We start from the raw sequence: 17,598 nt of genomic DNA on the forward strand, positions 1-17,598 counted from the left end.
TTTAACTTTTATTTAATAATGGTACGGTAAACAATCCTCATTTTTTAATATGTTATTCCTTACAAAAAAACCTTTAATTTTTAAGCACAAATAATTAAGAATAGTAAATTTGGGTCAAAAGTTATTAACTTTTTAAGAGCGAAACAGTATTTTCGAAACAGTATTTTCACTTTTATTTAACACGTTAAGCCCCGGACCATCATGACATAATTTTTCTGTCAGACCGGAACATTTTTTTAATAATTTTGAAATAAGAATGTGTATAACTATTTATTTCTATTCTAAAATAAAAACAAAATACATTTTTTAAGTAAAAAAACAGCATGTACCAACAGGGTACACACGGTCTATTTATAATTATTTTTGTAATTTGTTTTAATGTGGACCATGTGTGCCATATTGGCTCACACCAGGAAGATAATCAAATACCTTCTCCCTAAGATATTTTAAGTTTAAAAATACAAAAACAATTTATTTTTTCAAAGAACATGTATGAATATTCACAAAACACTTAACACACATATATGCGGTATTAACGGCACATGCCGGACAAAAAGTGTATACCCTTTTGGCATTCTTCATCGCTGATGCTCTTCCTTCACGGTTCGAAAAGTTCTTGTAACATGCTGAACACCTTCCCCTTTTCTCTTTCTCGTCCAACGTATGCAGAGTTGTTAAAGAGTTTTCAGAAGTTGTTAAAGAGTTTTCAGAAGTTGTTTGAGGCATTAAAAGACTTTGAACAATCTGTTCACGGAACTCAGTAATTGAGAGATGTTTGCCAGTAACAGATTTGTAGAGAACTAAAGAGTTCACAAGTGCGGTATTTGTTAGTAATTCCACAGCCAATTTACGATACCACTTCATACTTCGTCGAACAGGGGAATTATATGCAGCCTTTTGATCCGACACATCGATAAAAGATTTTGCAGAATTATAGTCAACAATGGTCGATGGTTTGGGAACAGGTCCACGTTTTGTTTGAACATCTATCATCAAAGGAATATCCTTGGTCGTTAAAAACAAAACGTCCCGTTTATCTTTCCATTTTCCGATAACAACTTTTGTATTACTCTGTAGATACTTCATGTCACCTCTTTTTAATTTTGCATTGACTACCGCTTTGGGATTATGTTTCCTATTGGAACGTAATGTTCCGACTAAATGGGTTTTCCTATTATTTAAATCATGAGCCAAGTCAACACTCGTATAAAAATTATCAGTATATAAACTTCTGCCTGTATCTAGAAGCGGTTGCATAAGTTCCATCACCACTCTGGATGCTAACGACTTTTCAGATGGTTGCATCTCTTTTCCACCGTACACTTTAACGGCGTACGTATATCCATCTGCGACGCAAAGTTTAAACAATTTGACTCCATATTTGTGTCTTTTTCCAGGAATGTATTGCAAAAAACTAAGTCTACCACGAAATGGCACCATAGTTTCGTCAATACATAACGATTCTCTAGGAGTACACATTTTCTGAAACTTTTCATTTAGTATTTGTACAAGAGGAGAAATTTTGTAGAGTCTGTTTCCAGGTGGGCAGCTCTCGTTATCTGAAATGTGAAAGAAGTGTAATAATATTTCAAATCGACTTCTACTTATTTCACACATTTTAGAAACTTCATTTTTGTAAAGTAAATTGTTACTCCAATAATTTCTGAGTTTCGGTTTTCTGTCTAACCCCATCCAAATAATGAGAGCCAAAAATCGAAGCAATTCTTTTCTGTCAATTGGTCTCCAGTTACTCATAAGCGAATGTTTCGTTATTGACTCATTTACAATACCAGCGATTATGGTTTGTTCGGCGTATTTATTAGTTTCAGTAACCAACAAATCTTGCACTTGACGGTCGATAAACAGTAGGTAGAAATCTATTGGTTTGTGGTCTGTAAGTTTTGCGAGTTCTTCCTGATTTATTCCTGAAGTAAATGATAGTTCGAACTTATTGAGATCATCTGGATTTGGCACATCGCTCCATGTTATTTTATTTCTTGATACAACATCGTCAATAACAGCTTCCAGGCTAACGTTTGCAGATTCAGCTTTTTCTACAAAGCAAAAAAAAAGTAAACTACAAACAGAATTTGTGCATTCCTAAATAACTTACCTATCCTTCTTGTATCAGCCTCCTTTTGGATACAACTAGGACCTGCAGTTATTTTATTTCTTGATACATCGTCAATAACAGCTTCCAGGCTAACGTTTGCAGATTCAGCTTTTTCTACAAAGCAAAAAAAAAAGTAAAGTACAAACCGAATTTGTGCATTCTTAAATAATTTACCTATCCTTCTTGTATCAGCCTCCTTTTGGTTAGAACTAGAACCTGCCGTAAATTCTTTGCAATTTTGTGTTTGTTTGCAAATTTTAGCTTTTTTTCTACGAGACTCATATTCACTACTGTATGAGTCTGAAGAACCATCAGTAACATTTTCATTGTACACTGGATCGGCATCAGAATCATAAAACGTACTTTCAGACATACTACTATCACTAAAGTCACTCTCCTCAGCAAGTCTGCGAAGTTCGTCTTCCGATAGTCCTTTACGGAACATTATCTTATTTTTTAGTTCCACTTTTTAACAAAAAACTGAAGAGAAAATAGTGTTAGCCTCGTTAGACGTTCGAACCGATACTGACTGAAGCATGTTAGAAATTATAACCTAACCTGTTTGTGAACACGTGGTTTAACGGACCAACCTCTGATTTTGTTTACCACAGACCGTTTACACACATTTATACATAAGAAAGCACGGCAAATGCGATCCTCGACGAGCCACGGCATTAGGAACACGACACTTCGCTGTGGCCTGATAGGTACACACGGTCCCAGATAAAACTACAGTAGGAAAAATGAAAGAATACCCATGAACGAACATATAAAACACGCTGTATTTTCCTGTCACCGTGTCACACAAAAAATTGGCCAGCGCAAGTAGATGGAATAATTATTATTACATGTACTTGAGCTGGGCAATTTTCTTTGTGACACGGTGACAGAAAATACAGCGCGTTTTATATGTTCGTTCATGGGTATTCTTTCATTTTTCCGACTGTAGAGTGTGTGCCAGTGTGGTACACATGGGGCTTAACGTGTTAATAATGGTACGGTAAACAATTCTCATTTTTTAATATGTTATTCCTTACAAGGAAACCTTTAATTTAAGCAAAAATAATTAAAAATCGTAAATTTTGGTCAAAAGTTATTAACTTTTTAAAAATTCCCATAAGAGCCCATGATAAAACTTAACTTTGAACCTTAATAGTAATTAAACGGCACGGTAAAACAATTTTTAAAAAATCAAGTCTTAGTTTTTTGAAGTAAACTATAACATACTAAAATTTCATGCGAATCCTTAATTCTTTGCCGAAGGTGTAGAACGTCGTTAAGTAAAAATGGTTTTTCGTTGAACTTCTTAGAAAAATACATCAGACGTTTTTTCAATAACAAATTCCAACCAAACAGCAAAGTAGAAGAAATCAAAGAAAATATCTATATCAAACTTCCCTATACTGGTTACCACAGCTTAGAAATCCGACGGAACATCCGTAGAATAATTAAAAAAGCATTTCCCTCTATAGAATTAAGATTTGCTTTCACGACTTTGGAAAGGATAGGATCTCGTTTCCATGTGAAAGACATGATTCCTAGTGATCTCGCATCTAACATTATATACCAATTCAAATGTAGCAGCTGTGCAGCTACGTACGTCGGGAAGATTCGACGTCACTTTAATGTCAGATGTTGCGAACACTTAGGTGTCACTCCTCACTTAGGAAGACGATCAAGAACAGTTCCAAATTCAACAGTATTCCAACATATGACTGATTCTAACCACCCTATTAGTCGTAAGGACTTCTCAATCATTGGTCATGCAAGTTCTCCAACGGAACTCAGCATCAAGGAGGCATTATCCATATTTCTTTTGAAGCCACCCTTAAACACGCAACAAGACATGACGTGTTTGAAATTATTGACTTAACCCAATGATTGTCAATGTCATTTTTTACGTTTTCATTATTATTGTTTGTTCCTTTAAAATTATTTTAAAGCATCCGCTCAAGAAACTTATTATTCTGACGATGATTAAAGTAATAATTGAAACGTCACCATGAATTTTAATTTAGTTATGGGTTTTATCTTTAAGTTTATTATTTTTATCAAGTTTAATGGTGTGTCCTTATCTACATACATTATTCAAAATTTGTTATGCCAAGGCTAGATAATAAAAAATATTTATTTTGATCATGATCCATAAAAATAACTGTTCAGTACAACCTTTTACGACGAAACCATCAAATACAGCTGTAAAATCTCTTCGGATCCAAGGAAAAACCAACCCAGTTTCCAGAACAGCAACGATATTCTTGATTCTCTGGTAGATACCGGCATGTGCAGAATACTACTTCACTTTTCTGGTTAAATTGAATATCATACTTGACAAAATTACTTTTAAAACGAAGATTACCTATTCAGGTTAGTATAACAAAAGTTTTTAACATTGTTTTTTTAAATTCACCACATTTTTCTCCAAATTTTTGAGGAGCAGCTATACCAAGCTCTTGCCTCTTCGACAGTCTGGAACCATCTCCTCAAAATCGATTTTTCTAGGCTTGACGTGCCTTCATAGCCAATGAAAATTAAATAACATTAACAATCCATGCTGTGGAAATTTGAATCCACCAATGAAATAATTCTGACAACTTTGACATTTCATCAAAATGATAATTTTGATGAAAATTTTGGAAATATGAACCCATGATTCTATTCTATTATTTGGGTATAATCGAATCTGGGAATTGAATAGATTAAACTTTCTAGTTTATTTTGATATAATTTCCTTCTTCTTAGGTGCTTCTATTAAAATTCTATAATCGTTTTCTGCAACGTTCGACACTCCATTTATAGTTTCTTTTGCACTTACACTTGCACATTAAAATATAAATATTTAAACAATTACTACAAACAAAGGATTGAAATAACTTTCAATTTACACACAAATAAATTAGCAGTTGAATATGCATAAGCCATTTCCTCAAAATATCATTCTTATACGTTAAATATTACATAGAGTTTCGACACTTGTCAAAACTATGATTCTATTGAACTATTTTCCACATTTTGGTAAAATTTCTACTAATAATCTTAATACTGCACTAACTATTGTTCTTAAATTTTAGATTGATGTCTATTTCAACATAATTTCATAAATTTACACATGCAGCTAAGTGATACAAGACGTGCCACCTCAACGAAGTTCCTTTCGAAGTGACTTTTGGAAAAATGGAACATTTTGATGATTATTACCAATAAATAAGGCTATTATGTGATACAACTATAAGTAATTCTTTGGTAAGACTCAACTTTTAAATTATTATAGGTTCTAGTAACAAATTTTTAACTTATATGCCATTCCAATATCTTCCTTAATATAGGATTGCCTATTTTGATATTTTTTTTTATATAATTCTACCTTTATAATCCTAAATAAAATCATCTTACAACTATTTAATCATTACTAAGTGCTCTCATAACTTTAGTTCTTTTTAACATTCTTATTCTTCTCAACCTTCCAATCAACGATACCCCCCAAAAGTGATAATAATTAAAATGCTTATCCACATGCTTTGGGCTGTACTAAAATTACTAAATTATCTATTATTTTAACTATTCTATGGTTTGGGTATCTTAAAATCATAATAACTACTTAAAATCATAATAACTACTTAAAATCATGACAATATATATGACCAGCGGCGCCTTGAAGTTGCAAGTGTTGCAAGTATTGCTTGTTTTTTAGGTAGTCTTTCAACATAATTATTTACAAACTGTACTTGATGATCATGATTCCCAAGAGCCCAAAATTGTGAAAAAATCTGGGTTTTTTATTCAAATTGCATTTCCAATTGTTGGTATTGCGTGTTCTCTTACGACCAGGAGCACATTTTCTCGGCATATCTCGTTTCTTTTTCTTATGTGAATTTTGTTCTATATTATCCTTATCTATTTCTTGTAGATTCTTTTCTTTTGGTCCATCCAAATAGCTACTTCCTACAACAAAAGTATTGGTATATCCACCTGAAGAGCACAAAATAACAATAGAAACAGAAATTAAAAATTCGTAACAAAAGAAAATTGTGGTTGTCTATTAAAAAGAAAAAAGTAATTATAAAATCAATGGGAAAATCCCAGTAGCTGGCTGTATACCATAGTTAAAAAACTCATACAGAAGTAAAAACTTCGATTTGTATACTGGTATAAAATAGTTTATTAAAAAAATGGGCACGGTCTGTGCCCATTGAACTGGTAAGAACCTCACATTTTTTTAAGCAGGGAACCATGTTGCCCTTTGATCATTCCTAGCATAATATAACCCATTAACATCGAGGAGTCGCTATATTTAAAAAAATAATACTATGTAAACCATATATTTTGAGGTTACCACTTTTAATAGTGTGCTAGTTTCACCTATTCAGCAGAATGCACTGAAGATGATCTAATTTAGATCGAAAACGTTTTGCAATCTATTTGGATGACATTTTGAGAAGTTTTTTAATAAACTATTTTATACCAGTATACAAATCGAAGCTTTTTACTTCTGTATGAGTTATTTAAAAAAGTAAATGGGTATTCTAAAAACTGACATCTTACCTTCAGAACTGGAAGGTACATCTTCGGACACATAAGCAGAGAAAGGCTCTCTATGACCACTAGACTCTACATCACTACCATTCAAGTCTAGAAATTTGCTGCAACCAGGCCGTAAGTTTCTTTTAAATTCTATTAAATCATTGCCATGTTAAATAAGTATTTCATCGGGTGATACATATGATGTATTTGCTAATAAAGGGTTTTCTGTGATATCAAAATCTTCTGCGACAATATCTAGCCCATCTCGCCAGAAAATACATATTGTTCTATATCTATAACAATATATAAAATACTTATTTTTACTACAAAAGTATACTTACCAGTACCAGGTTCAGCGTTTATTTCATTATTTTTCAAATCTAATTCTAATATACGCGTATTACGATTCATTTTGAAAATATATCTCGATATTAAAACACTTTTATTATAGTAAAAATATCAACTAAACTAAATAATGCACAAGTAACATTCACGTAAATGATCGAACTGTAACTAGTCGAACATAAATAAAGCAGCATCTCATATAGCATATGGATTCCCCGCTAAACTATTCAAACAAGATTGACTTACGGGATACACCGTATGTTTGACGACTTTATAAATTAAAAATACGTGCAACAAAGCTGTAACTCCTTTAAAAACCTTATTAATCGTCAAATATATAGAAACTAAATATATAACATAGGGAGTAACAGTGTTACTGCCTTTTTCACGCTAAAATGATAAACGTAAGTTAAAGTACAACTTTTTTCAACGGAGTATTAGCGAAACTATTGAGAATTTAACTGTGTCGTTTATATTGACGTGTGCGCAATTTTTTACTGAATTCGCATGTGTTAAAATATGAAAATAGACGTAACTTGAGTTACAACCTTGTTCGATGGGGGTGTCGATATATTGGTTTATGCTCTGCTTAGATATTCCATAAATAATAAACAATAACTTTTTATTAATTTCACGCCTTAATCAATTATGTATCAAATATACAATCAATATTATTTAATAAACAACTCAATCTGCAGTGTCAAATATTTCATAGCGTTGTTTGTCACTACATTCTGTTCGACTGAGTGCGTTGTATGACAAATATAGCGAACGTTCGATTTGGAAAATATCATCACGGACAATGTTAGAACAAGACAAGCCTGCATTTTATGTATCGATGAAATGTCCCTAAAGTCTAACGTATTTTATGATGTAGGTAACGATGAAATAGTTTGAATTGAGGACATGGGAGATGAAAAAAAAATCATGCATATATGGAAGCGTTTTGATCATTATGGCCAGAAGCTTATATTCCCCATGAAAGCAGCCTTTAGCTTTTTTTGTTGGAGCGCAAGTACAATCAAGAGAATGTAAACCTATTATGAAGAGTGTATTGTCAATTATCAAGCATTCAGAAATAAAGTTTTTCTGTCATTACCACATGATATGACTTTTGATTCAAAATGCAGCTCACACAATTTTAAATACTTGTGCAAGCTTTCAATACTATTTTCCATCAAGTCCATCCTATTGGCAGCTCTTAACCACAGATCAGCCCTGAAATACAAATATAACGTAATAAATGAAGGATACAGTAAGATCAAATTTACAGTTTAAAATACTGAACATTTAAGTACCACCTAGGTACCTAGTTGGTAATTCTGCAGTATAGAGATGCCTTACATTATTTTTAATTTACTCTCACTCTCTTGTGATAATAATGATAACTTTCTTGGGTAAGAGTTTTGATGAAAGGTACGGTAAATTTAAAGTGGAATTAGAAAAAAATTATTTTGTGTGTGTCTTTGTACTCACTCTCATATGATTTCAACAAAACTCGTGTCGCTATACTGCAGTATTATTACCATTATGTATACATAACAAACTTCTCTATCGATAAAGAATAAGGTATAACAAAATTGCTACATACCTTTCCTGATTTTTTGGGATTGAAAATAGGCTTAACACTAGAAGCGGGGACATTTCGGCTACTCCTATAAGCGCGAGCGGGTCATTTTTGACCCATATGATATATGTCGAAAATGTAAAAGGAAACTTTAAACAAAATATGATATATTTATTTGATAATTAATAATGGTAATAAACAAAGTGAAAAACTAATATAAAACATTACTAGATAGTGCTTTCACCTACATAATGAACATATAAAATATTGCGTAGAAGTGCATTTTTTACAAACTGTTTTTTTACACGCGTGGCATTTTACAAATGATTTGTTTCCAGAGCACTCTGATTTGATTTCACAACGTGTTCGCTTTTTTTGAGGTTCATCGACTTCCTCTGGGATGGCAGCTCGTTTGGCGGCAACTCTAGTCCTGGCGTGTTTTTCTGAGAGTTCCTCTCCTAGCTTCAGAATATAATTTATGCGACTTATTTTCGATTTGTTCAAGGACTTATATAAGATCCAGGCGTTTATTCCAGCTAAGTCCAGTAAATTGTAAAACGCGTGAACAGGCCAACGCCTAGACGATGCCTTCAATGAATACTTGCGTGCCATTTGGTCCACTACATCAACACCATATTTTGTCTTATTATAACATTCAATTATTTCAGGTTTCTTTTTCTCAGTGGATGCAAATTGTATATCTGGGCGCATTGAACTAAGCATGACCACATTTTTGTTACTTTTGGCCTGATAAACAGTCAATGATATATCACCTCTCTTTCGAAATATTGTACTGTACAAAATTTCTTTCGCGTACTTCACACAATCCGCGATTTTACGTCGAGCTTTATTTATAATGCCAAGGAGACTAGTACTATTCGCTTTCAAAAATTCAGCAAGTGATAGTGACGTGAAGAAATTGTCACACGTAACATGTCTTCCTTTTTTTAAATATGGTTGCATCAACTTTTTTACATCATCACCGAGACGCTCGTTATTTGGTCTCGTTTCGTCTTTCCCTAAATACGGATACGCGTTGACAATATAGTTTGTGTCTTTGTCCACAGCCATCCAGAATTTTTGACCATATTTATCGGGTTTTGAGGCCATAAACTGAGTAAACCTACATTTTGATGGAAACAGTTGCTCGTCGACAGTGATATATGGTCCTGGAACGTAGCTGCTCTGTGAATTTGCAATAAAATTGTACCAAATTTCCGACACTAATGCAAACTTGTAGTCTTTCAGTCTTTGCGATCGTGTAGACTTGACATCGAATCTTAGATATTTCATTATTTCTCGAAATTTGTCACGTGACATTGCCGCTTTTACAAAAGCATTGCCCCACTTCTCGGACCACAGCGAATCCAAATCTATACCTTTAGCACCCATGGCTCCTCGTACATACAGGGTGAGTTTTTAGTGCGGGATCGGTGGATAACTCCATTATGGTATAAAATATCGAAAAAAGTTATTTAGAAAAAATGTAGGTAATGATATTCTTCAGGCTTGGAAAATATGTAAAATTCTACAGGGTGATCAGTAAGTGAGTGGTATAGCAAACATATAATTTTTTAAATGGAACACCCTATATATTTTTCTATATTTATATTTCTCTGATAATTCTTGTTCTTTTAATATAGGGTTTTACATTACTATACAGAGTATTTAAAAAGTTATGACCAATTTAATTTCGAAATCCCTATGAGATTAACACCTTGTATATAAAAAAGTACTTCATAAACAATTATTTTTTTTTATATAGTAAGATAAATAATATACTGTAGTTTCTAAATTAAGTTTAATTTAAATCATTGACGAATATTTGTATACAGGGTGAACTATTAAACAATATTACGATTTTCTCAATTTTTTTAAATGGATCACCCTGTATTTTATTTTTTATAAATATTGAATTTATAATACTCTTTCTTTTTTATATAGCATTTCCTATACCTAAACTGATTATTTTCCGAGATATTTTTAGTTTTCTTCAAATTTCGTGAATACATTCAATTTTTGTAAGTAGAAATAAGTTGTGCGATTATGTAGACAATATAACAAAATTATTTTTATTTAATAAGTAGCTAACAAAAAATATAAACCATAGCAATATGTAATGAATTTAACAATTAATGTGATAAGTATTAAGAAAACTAGTCTAAAGCAAATGTTCAAAATGTCCACCTTCAACGTCTATACAAGCTTGTAAGCGATTTTCAAATGACCGAGCTACATTTCGTAACATTTGCACGTCAATGTTATTAAAAGCTTCTCTGATTCTATGTTTCATATCATCTGGCGTTGTTGGAGGCTTCTGGTATACAAGGTCTTTTATATAACCCCACATGAAAAAATCTATTTTGGAGAATTCCGGTGATCGCGGTGGCCAAACAGTTGGTCCTCCTCTTCCTATCCACCTCTCAGGAAAGTTATTATTTAAATGATTGTGAATAGGAGCAGTGTGATGAACTGGAGCACCATCGTGTAAAAACCACATTCGTTGTCGAATATTAAGAGGTACATTTTCCAGTAATATTGGCAAGTGATTGTTTAGAAAGTCCAGATATATGGCACCATTCACACGGCCGTCAAAAAAATGTGGGCCAATTACATGATCGCCAACAATACCACCCCAAACATTTATGGACCACCTAGTTTGACTATGAGTCTTAACAAGGTATGGATTGCTTGATGCATAATAATGAAAATTATGCCGATTTACCGTTCCATTTTTGTGAAATGTAGCCTCATCTCCAAAAAGCACATAATCGAAAAAAAATCGGTCTCGTTGCACTTGCTGCTGAGACCATTCACAAAAAGCTAATCTGCGTTGATAATCATCTGCCGTCAATTCTTGATGTAACTGTATGCGGTAAGGATGCAGTTTGTGTTTACGCAGAATTTTTGCCGCCGACTAATGTCATGTTGACGTGAAATTTCACGAGTACTGATGTGGGGATCTTCAGTAGTGGCTATAAGGACATCATATTCTTTTTCTTCACTCAGAATAGTTTTGGTTCTCCCATTTTTTTCATATGCAACTGACCCAGTGCGAGTAAAACGATCCATTAATTTTTCAAATGCATTTGCGGTTGGCTTCTTCCGTTCTGGATATTGCTCATGATATAATCTAGACGCAAGTAGGGAATTTCTAAAACTTTCACCTAATATCCAGATCATATCTGTTAACTCTTCTACAGAAAAATTCATTTTTAATAATAAAGCACACAGACAAGCCACACAGTCCGATTAAAAAGTTTATAATATGCAAACTGTCATTTTCAAAGCCTACGGTTTAGGATTTAATAATGTGAAAACTGTCATTTTTTCAAAGCCTACTGTTTCACCTTTGTAACTGACACAAATGATTTAATAATTGCACGTCACAATCGGCAACTAGGAATGTTTTACTAAAAATTAATTAATTGTATTTTTATTTAAACATTAAAGTAATTTTAATACTTAAAATTATAACAAATATTAAAAATAACGTCATTTTTTATTGCTTTTCCCTTGATGATTCGTAGAAGTAAATAAATAACGTCAGATTAACTACACAAATTTTTAATTTTTTTTCTTCATATTTTAATACTAATTATATTATTCCCTAATACTAATTTCCTAATGTTAAGAAATGTGTCTCGGTCATTTGAAAATCGGTTACAAACTTGTATAGACGTTGAAGATATACATTTTGAACATTTACTCTAGACTTATTTCCTTAATACTTATCATATTAATTTTTACATTCCTTACATATTGCTATAGTTTATATTTTTTGTTAGTTATTTATAAAATAAAAATAATTTTGTTATATTATTTATATTATCACAATACTTTATTATTTCTACTTACAAAAATTGAATGAATTCTCACAATGAAAAATATCTCGGAAAATAATCAGTTTAGGTATAGGGAATGCTATATAAAAAAGAAAGAGTATAATAAATGCAATATTTCAAAAAAATAAAATACAGGGTGATCCATTTAAAAAAATTGAGAAAATCTTAATGTTGTTTAATAGTTCACCCTGTATACAAATATTCGTCAATGATTTAAATTAAACTTAATTTAGAAACTACAGTATATTATTTATCTTACTGTATAAAACAAATAATTGTTTATAAAGTACTTTTTTATATACAAGGTGTTAATCTCATAGGGATTTCGAAATGAAATTGGTCATAACTTTTTAAATACTCTGTATAGTAATGTTAAACCCTATATTAAAAGAACAAGAATTATCGGAGGAATATAAATATGAAAAAATATATAGGGTGTTCCATTTAAAAAATTATATGTTTGCTATACCACGCACTTACTGATCACCCTGTAGCATTTTACATATTTTCCAAGCCTGGAGAATATCATTACCTACATTTTTTCTAAATAACTTTTTTCGATATTTTATACCATAATGGAGTTATAGACCGATCCCGCACTAAAAACTCACCCTGTATATTATACCTATAAATGATTCTAACTCCTCTATTGTTGGGACCAAGTGTTTGAATGAACTCGGCGTGCTTCTTGAATAGTACAGTCGGTGATATGTTTTAAAATGTTCTTGTCAATAAGAAGTCACCAAGCACTGTTACACGTTTCATCGACATGACGTTTGGCCTATGGTGTAAACCCGGAAATATCTTTGAACACGTTTTGGTGTGTTCTTCTACCAGCCGATGCATTACATAGTGATTCGATCTTCCAAACTGTACCATCAGGAGCTATAATTTCCGAGGCAACAGCATTTTAGAAAGAACATCGTACTTACATCCTTCTGCTCTAACCGGTGGTTGACTACGGCCACGTCTACTTCCACGTAAACTTCGTCGAACACATCATCTGCTTTCTGCGGGTAGGCTGTCGTTATTCGCTGAAAAAAATACATTATACATCAGAACGATAAAATACATAAAAGTGCGAAATAATAGGTTTGGTCCAACACAATGAAAAACCGTCATGTAACGATAACGTTACTATAAAATAATACATTCCATCGGTTATTCTGTTTAGTGCGCAGTGGCGGCTCGTGGTAATTTAAAATGGGTGTTCAATTGAGGAATGTAATTAAAGAAACGGTGAATAAAAGCCGCGGGCAATTGCGGCACAGGCGACAAATTTTTGGGACCTCGCCCCCTTTTTGTCTAAAGGACACCGCGCACATCTTATGGAATATACAATGTTACTTAAATTCAATAAAACTTACATGAATTGATTCGTCTCAATTTAACGGTCATTTCTTATCATTGCGCCAACTCTTAATTATGATTAATTTAGACGCGCAATCGCATAAAAGTTTATCAAAATCATATTTTCGAATTTAATCAACATTTCGAATCAATAGCTTAAACCCAGCGGACCAGCGGATTAGTGAAACTATTATACTTTCGTACTTCTGACCAAATTATATATACTTAATGCATAGGCGTTCGTGAAAAATTATCAAGAGTCCTTCGCCTGTTTAAATATTGTGGAATACTAATCATTTTTTGTTATTTATGTATGGTAGGTATACATAAAATCTGTAACTAATTTCGATTAAATAATGCATTCATTTCCACACCACCATTGAGGTAAAATGCAAGGTACGTTTTTTTGCATGGTTTCCCCATTAGGCCTAATCCATGTTGTCATTAATTATTACAAATATATATAGAAAAATTTAAAAATCAAGTTGTGGTATTCAAAAGGTCTAAAATCGTTAAATACATTAAATCAAAGCTAATCAGAAATAAAATTTAAACATTAAAAATCATATAAAAATGGGATTTTTGTGTTAAATTTATTGAATTTAATCATTTTATTGATACAAAAAATCCATTCTTCGATTTTTGTGTTTTGCAAAAACATCGATAACGCGAGCATTAAAGTCTGAAATTGTGGAAATCAATTCCTTTTCTATGCTTAACATAGCAAGAGAATTTAATCTATTCTGCTGCATTGTATTTCTTAGTAAAGATTTATTTCTTTTCATTGTAGAAAAACAACGCTCACTTTCGACACTGGTCTTTGGAATTGTACAGATTAATTTTAATAACATGACAGTTTCACTAAAACATTCCGTCAGGTTTCTATCAATAAGGAGTTGTAAGATTGCCAACGCACTTCCCGCATGATGAAAATCTTCTCTGCCATAAATAAGACACAATTCACTTTTAAGTTTTTCTTTCTGAAAGAAGTTATAAGTTCGCGTAACGGTATCAAAATCATCGGTAGGAAAGACTTTTTCATATTCGTTGAATTTTTCAGCAAAAAAAGTTTTGAAACCAAAAGATGCTCTTTAAAATGAAATCTGTCTTTGGCCTGATTAATCAGGATATCACACACTTCTTTTGTTTGTGCAGAATATGATGCGGACTGATGGTGCTTCTTCGGTGGTGAAGGTGGAGAATCCAAGTTACGGATATTTGAAATGGCTTTGTCAAAACTGTTTAAAAATCCATTCTTTTTAACGGCATCCAAAGACCGAGATTGAAATTCCTTAAAAAGGATTTCACAGTGGGGCATTATTTGCGCGAAAAATGTAAGCCGATAAATGCAAGTTTCATTATTTAAATATCCCAGTAACGTCTCTGCTTGATTTATTGTGGTAAAATCATTCCCGCTGCTCTCTAATATACTCTCTAGACAACTTTTTAAAAGATCTTTGTTTTCAAAAATTGTTTTGACAGTGCGTATGTTAAAATTCCATCTTGTCGCTGGTGCTGTTGGAATCCTTTTTTTAACTATGTCATCTAGCATGCTAGTTCTTTTTGCTGATCTTGAAAAAAAAAGGCGGAAATGCATGTCAATTGGCAAAGAAGTTGGCTACATTTGCATGAACACAAACACATTTCTGCAATATCAAATTAAATTGATGTGCATAACAATGTACATAAAATGCGTAAGGAAAAATTTTCCTTATTATACTTTGAACGCCACCTTCCCTTCCTGACATTACAGCCGCTCCATCATAGCTTTGACCTACTAGCTGATTTACGGAAATATTTAGCAGTTCCAACTCTTTTTTAATTTCTGTGGCTATGTCACTTGTACTATGTGAAACAGGTTCTAAAAATTTCCAAAAACGTTCGTAAATTTGGCCATTCCGCTCATATGTTAAAATAACGACAAGTTGCTGATGGGTAGAAACATCAGTAGTTTCATCACAATGAATGGATACAAACCGTGCCTCTGAAACCTGTTTTTTAATCTAGTCCTGGCAAACGGTTAGAATAGCATCTAATATGTAATTTTGAACTGACTTTGACGTACCTTTAAAGACAGTATTTCCCTCCAAATGTTGTTTTATAGCCATATCGATTTCTGATACAAAATCAATGAGACCCCTGTATATTCCTGGATTTAGGCTTTCTGATGACTCTGATGTCATGTCCCCTCAAAGCTATTTCGAAGACGCCACAAGATTTTACGCAATCGACACGACGGGATAAAATGTAACGATTTTTTTTAACTTGGTCGTTAAAGTCTTTTATCGATTTCCTATACCCAGAATCTAATAATTGGCGAACATCAATATTGCCAATATCTGAGAGTTGCAATTCATTTTTTAAATGAATTTGAGAAGATCCGTGTTTTTCAATTTTTGTCGATAAATGAGATAAATCCCGAACGCCCGTTTTTGTCCACTCTGAAGAAATAGTTTCATTTTTCGAAAATACTAAACATGGAAAACAAAACAAAGAATTTAGTTTATCACACCCGCACAACCACGAAGTTTTTTTTATATTGTTCAACTTTAAAGCAACGTTTAGACTTTTTGTTTTTTATAGTTCATTTTTGTACCAAGTTTATCTCCGGCCGAGGTGGACCATTCTTTTTTATAAGAAGTCGATTTTCAAAACTATTTGCATTTTCTTTTATAAAATCCACTGAATAAGGCTCCATCATAAAACTATTAATATTGTATTTAAGATTTAACCGTATTTAACTAGAACCCACAACAGAAAGTTCCAAACTGTGAACCGAAACGCTTCACTGGTCTCTGGGTGCACTGCACAAATTCTTACTGTTTTATATAGGCGAAATGCTTTTTCACCGATTTTAAGATTTCTCTTTCTAACTATAGCGGTAGATTACTAGTGGCTGGTTCAATTTGAATTCTGCACCCGAGCATAAGTCATCTTCACTTACCAAGTGCATCCAGCGGCGTATAGCAAATAAATATGATTAATAAATAAAGTTATATTTTAATGATTCTATGAGATTAAAAAAATATTTTAATGATATGTTAATATTTATGAGATTTAAAAAAAACTATTTTAATGAACTTTTATTGGGTGTCCACTGCACAAGTGAACCAATGGAGAAACCGCCCCTGCCTAATATCATCATCTTATCACGTAAAAACATATAACTTACCTTCAACAACGTTACTCTCAGACTGAGGCACTGTCAGTTCCGTGTCGTCATCGGACGAAGAATCAACTTGGTCTGGTTGTTGCCACTCTTCATCAGATGAAGAGTATAATATTTCGCCTTCAGATTCGCCTTCTAAAATCTCATTCATTGCATCAACAAGCTGTTGATGAGTCAAAGGCTGATTACTCATAGCCACGACACTTTATATGTACTCAATAAAAGTAAAAAAAGTCTTACTAAGACTAGCTGGCAAACGTAAGTATGGTATCCCCTCCATTCAGACTAGTCCGTTCGCTATAACTTTTCCCATGCGGTACGATTCATTTTCAATCAAATTAAGTCAAAACATAAATTGAAACGAACGTCGATGTGTATATACATTTTGTATACTGTATACTATATACTGTATATACTACACACATTTTCCTACTTAAAATAGTTCACTACACAAATCGGCGTACGTTTCACTTTTTGTTTTGAATTTGAAAATGAATCGTACCGCATGGGAAAAGTTATAGCGGACGGACTATATATCGACATTCCATTGCCATTAGTTATAAGTAGTAACACCCATGGGCGCCCACATAAACATTTGTAGGGGGGTCCAGACGTGAGGATGGTGCACATTACATTTTGTATACTTTGGATGACAATATATAGCTTAGAGCACCCGAAAAGCTAGGGT

The 17,598-nt window shown here is 32.8% G+C and overlaps 1 protein-coding gene across 1 annotated transcript; it reads right to left on the reverse strand.

The window, feature by feature from the left end:
• Positions 1–188: 188 nt before the first annotated feature.
• Positions 189–17,103, reverse strand: LOC126891414 (piggyBac transposable element-derived protein 4-like). Its single transcript, XM_050660587.1, has 8 exons — positions 16,914–17,103; positions 15,520–15,602; positions 13,340–13,425; positions 8,079–8,197; positions 6,656–6,784; positions 5,936–6,082; positions 2,114–2,545; positions 189–2,054 (listed from the first exon to the last, which is right to left on the reverse strand). Exons 1-8 carry the CDS (start codon positions 17,101–17,103, stop codon positions 472–474), a joined length of 2,769 nt encoding a protein of 922 aa, XP_050516544.1. The 3' UTR covers positions 189–471.
• Between the last annotated feature and the right edge of the window lie 495 nt (positions 17,104–17,598).

The sequence above is a fragment of the Diabrotica virgifera genome, chromosome 9 (genome assembly GCF_917563875.1).
Source record: "Diabrotica virgifera virgifera chromosome 9, PGI_DIABVI_V3a".
In the NCBI taxonomy this organism is placed as follows: Eukaryota; Metazoa; Arthropoda; class Insecta; order Coleoptera; family Chrysomelidae; genus Diabrotica; species Diabrotica virgifera.

Excerpts from the sequence above, each read along its gene's own strand:
- LOC126891414 (XM_050660587.1), bottom strand. The coding sequence starts at position 17,103 with ATGAGTAATCAGCCTTTGACTCATCAACAGCTTGTTGATGCAATGAAT. Across the intron at positions 15,603-16,913 it reads TGAGAGTAACGTTGTTGAAG|AACCTGTTTCACATAGTACA; the intron begins GTAAGTTATATG and ends GGAAATTTTTAG. Across the intron at positions 6,785-8,078 it reads ATCAAAAGTCATATCATGTG|AATTTAAAAGAAACTTACGG; the intron begins GTAATGACAGAA and ends ATGATTTAATAG.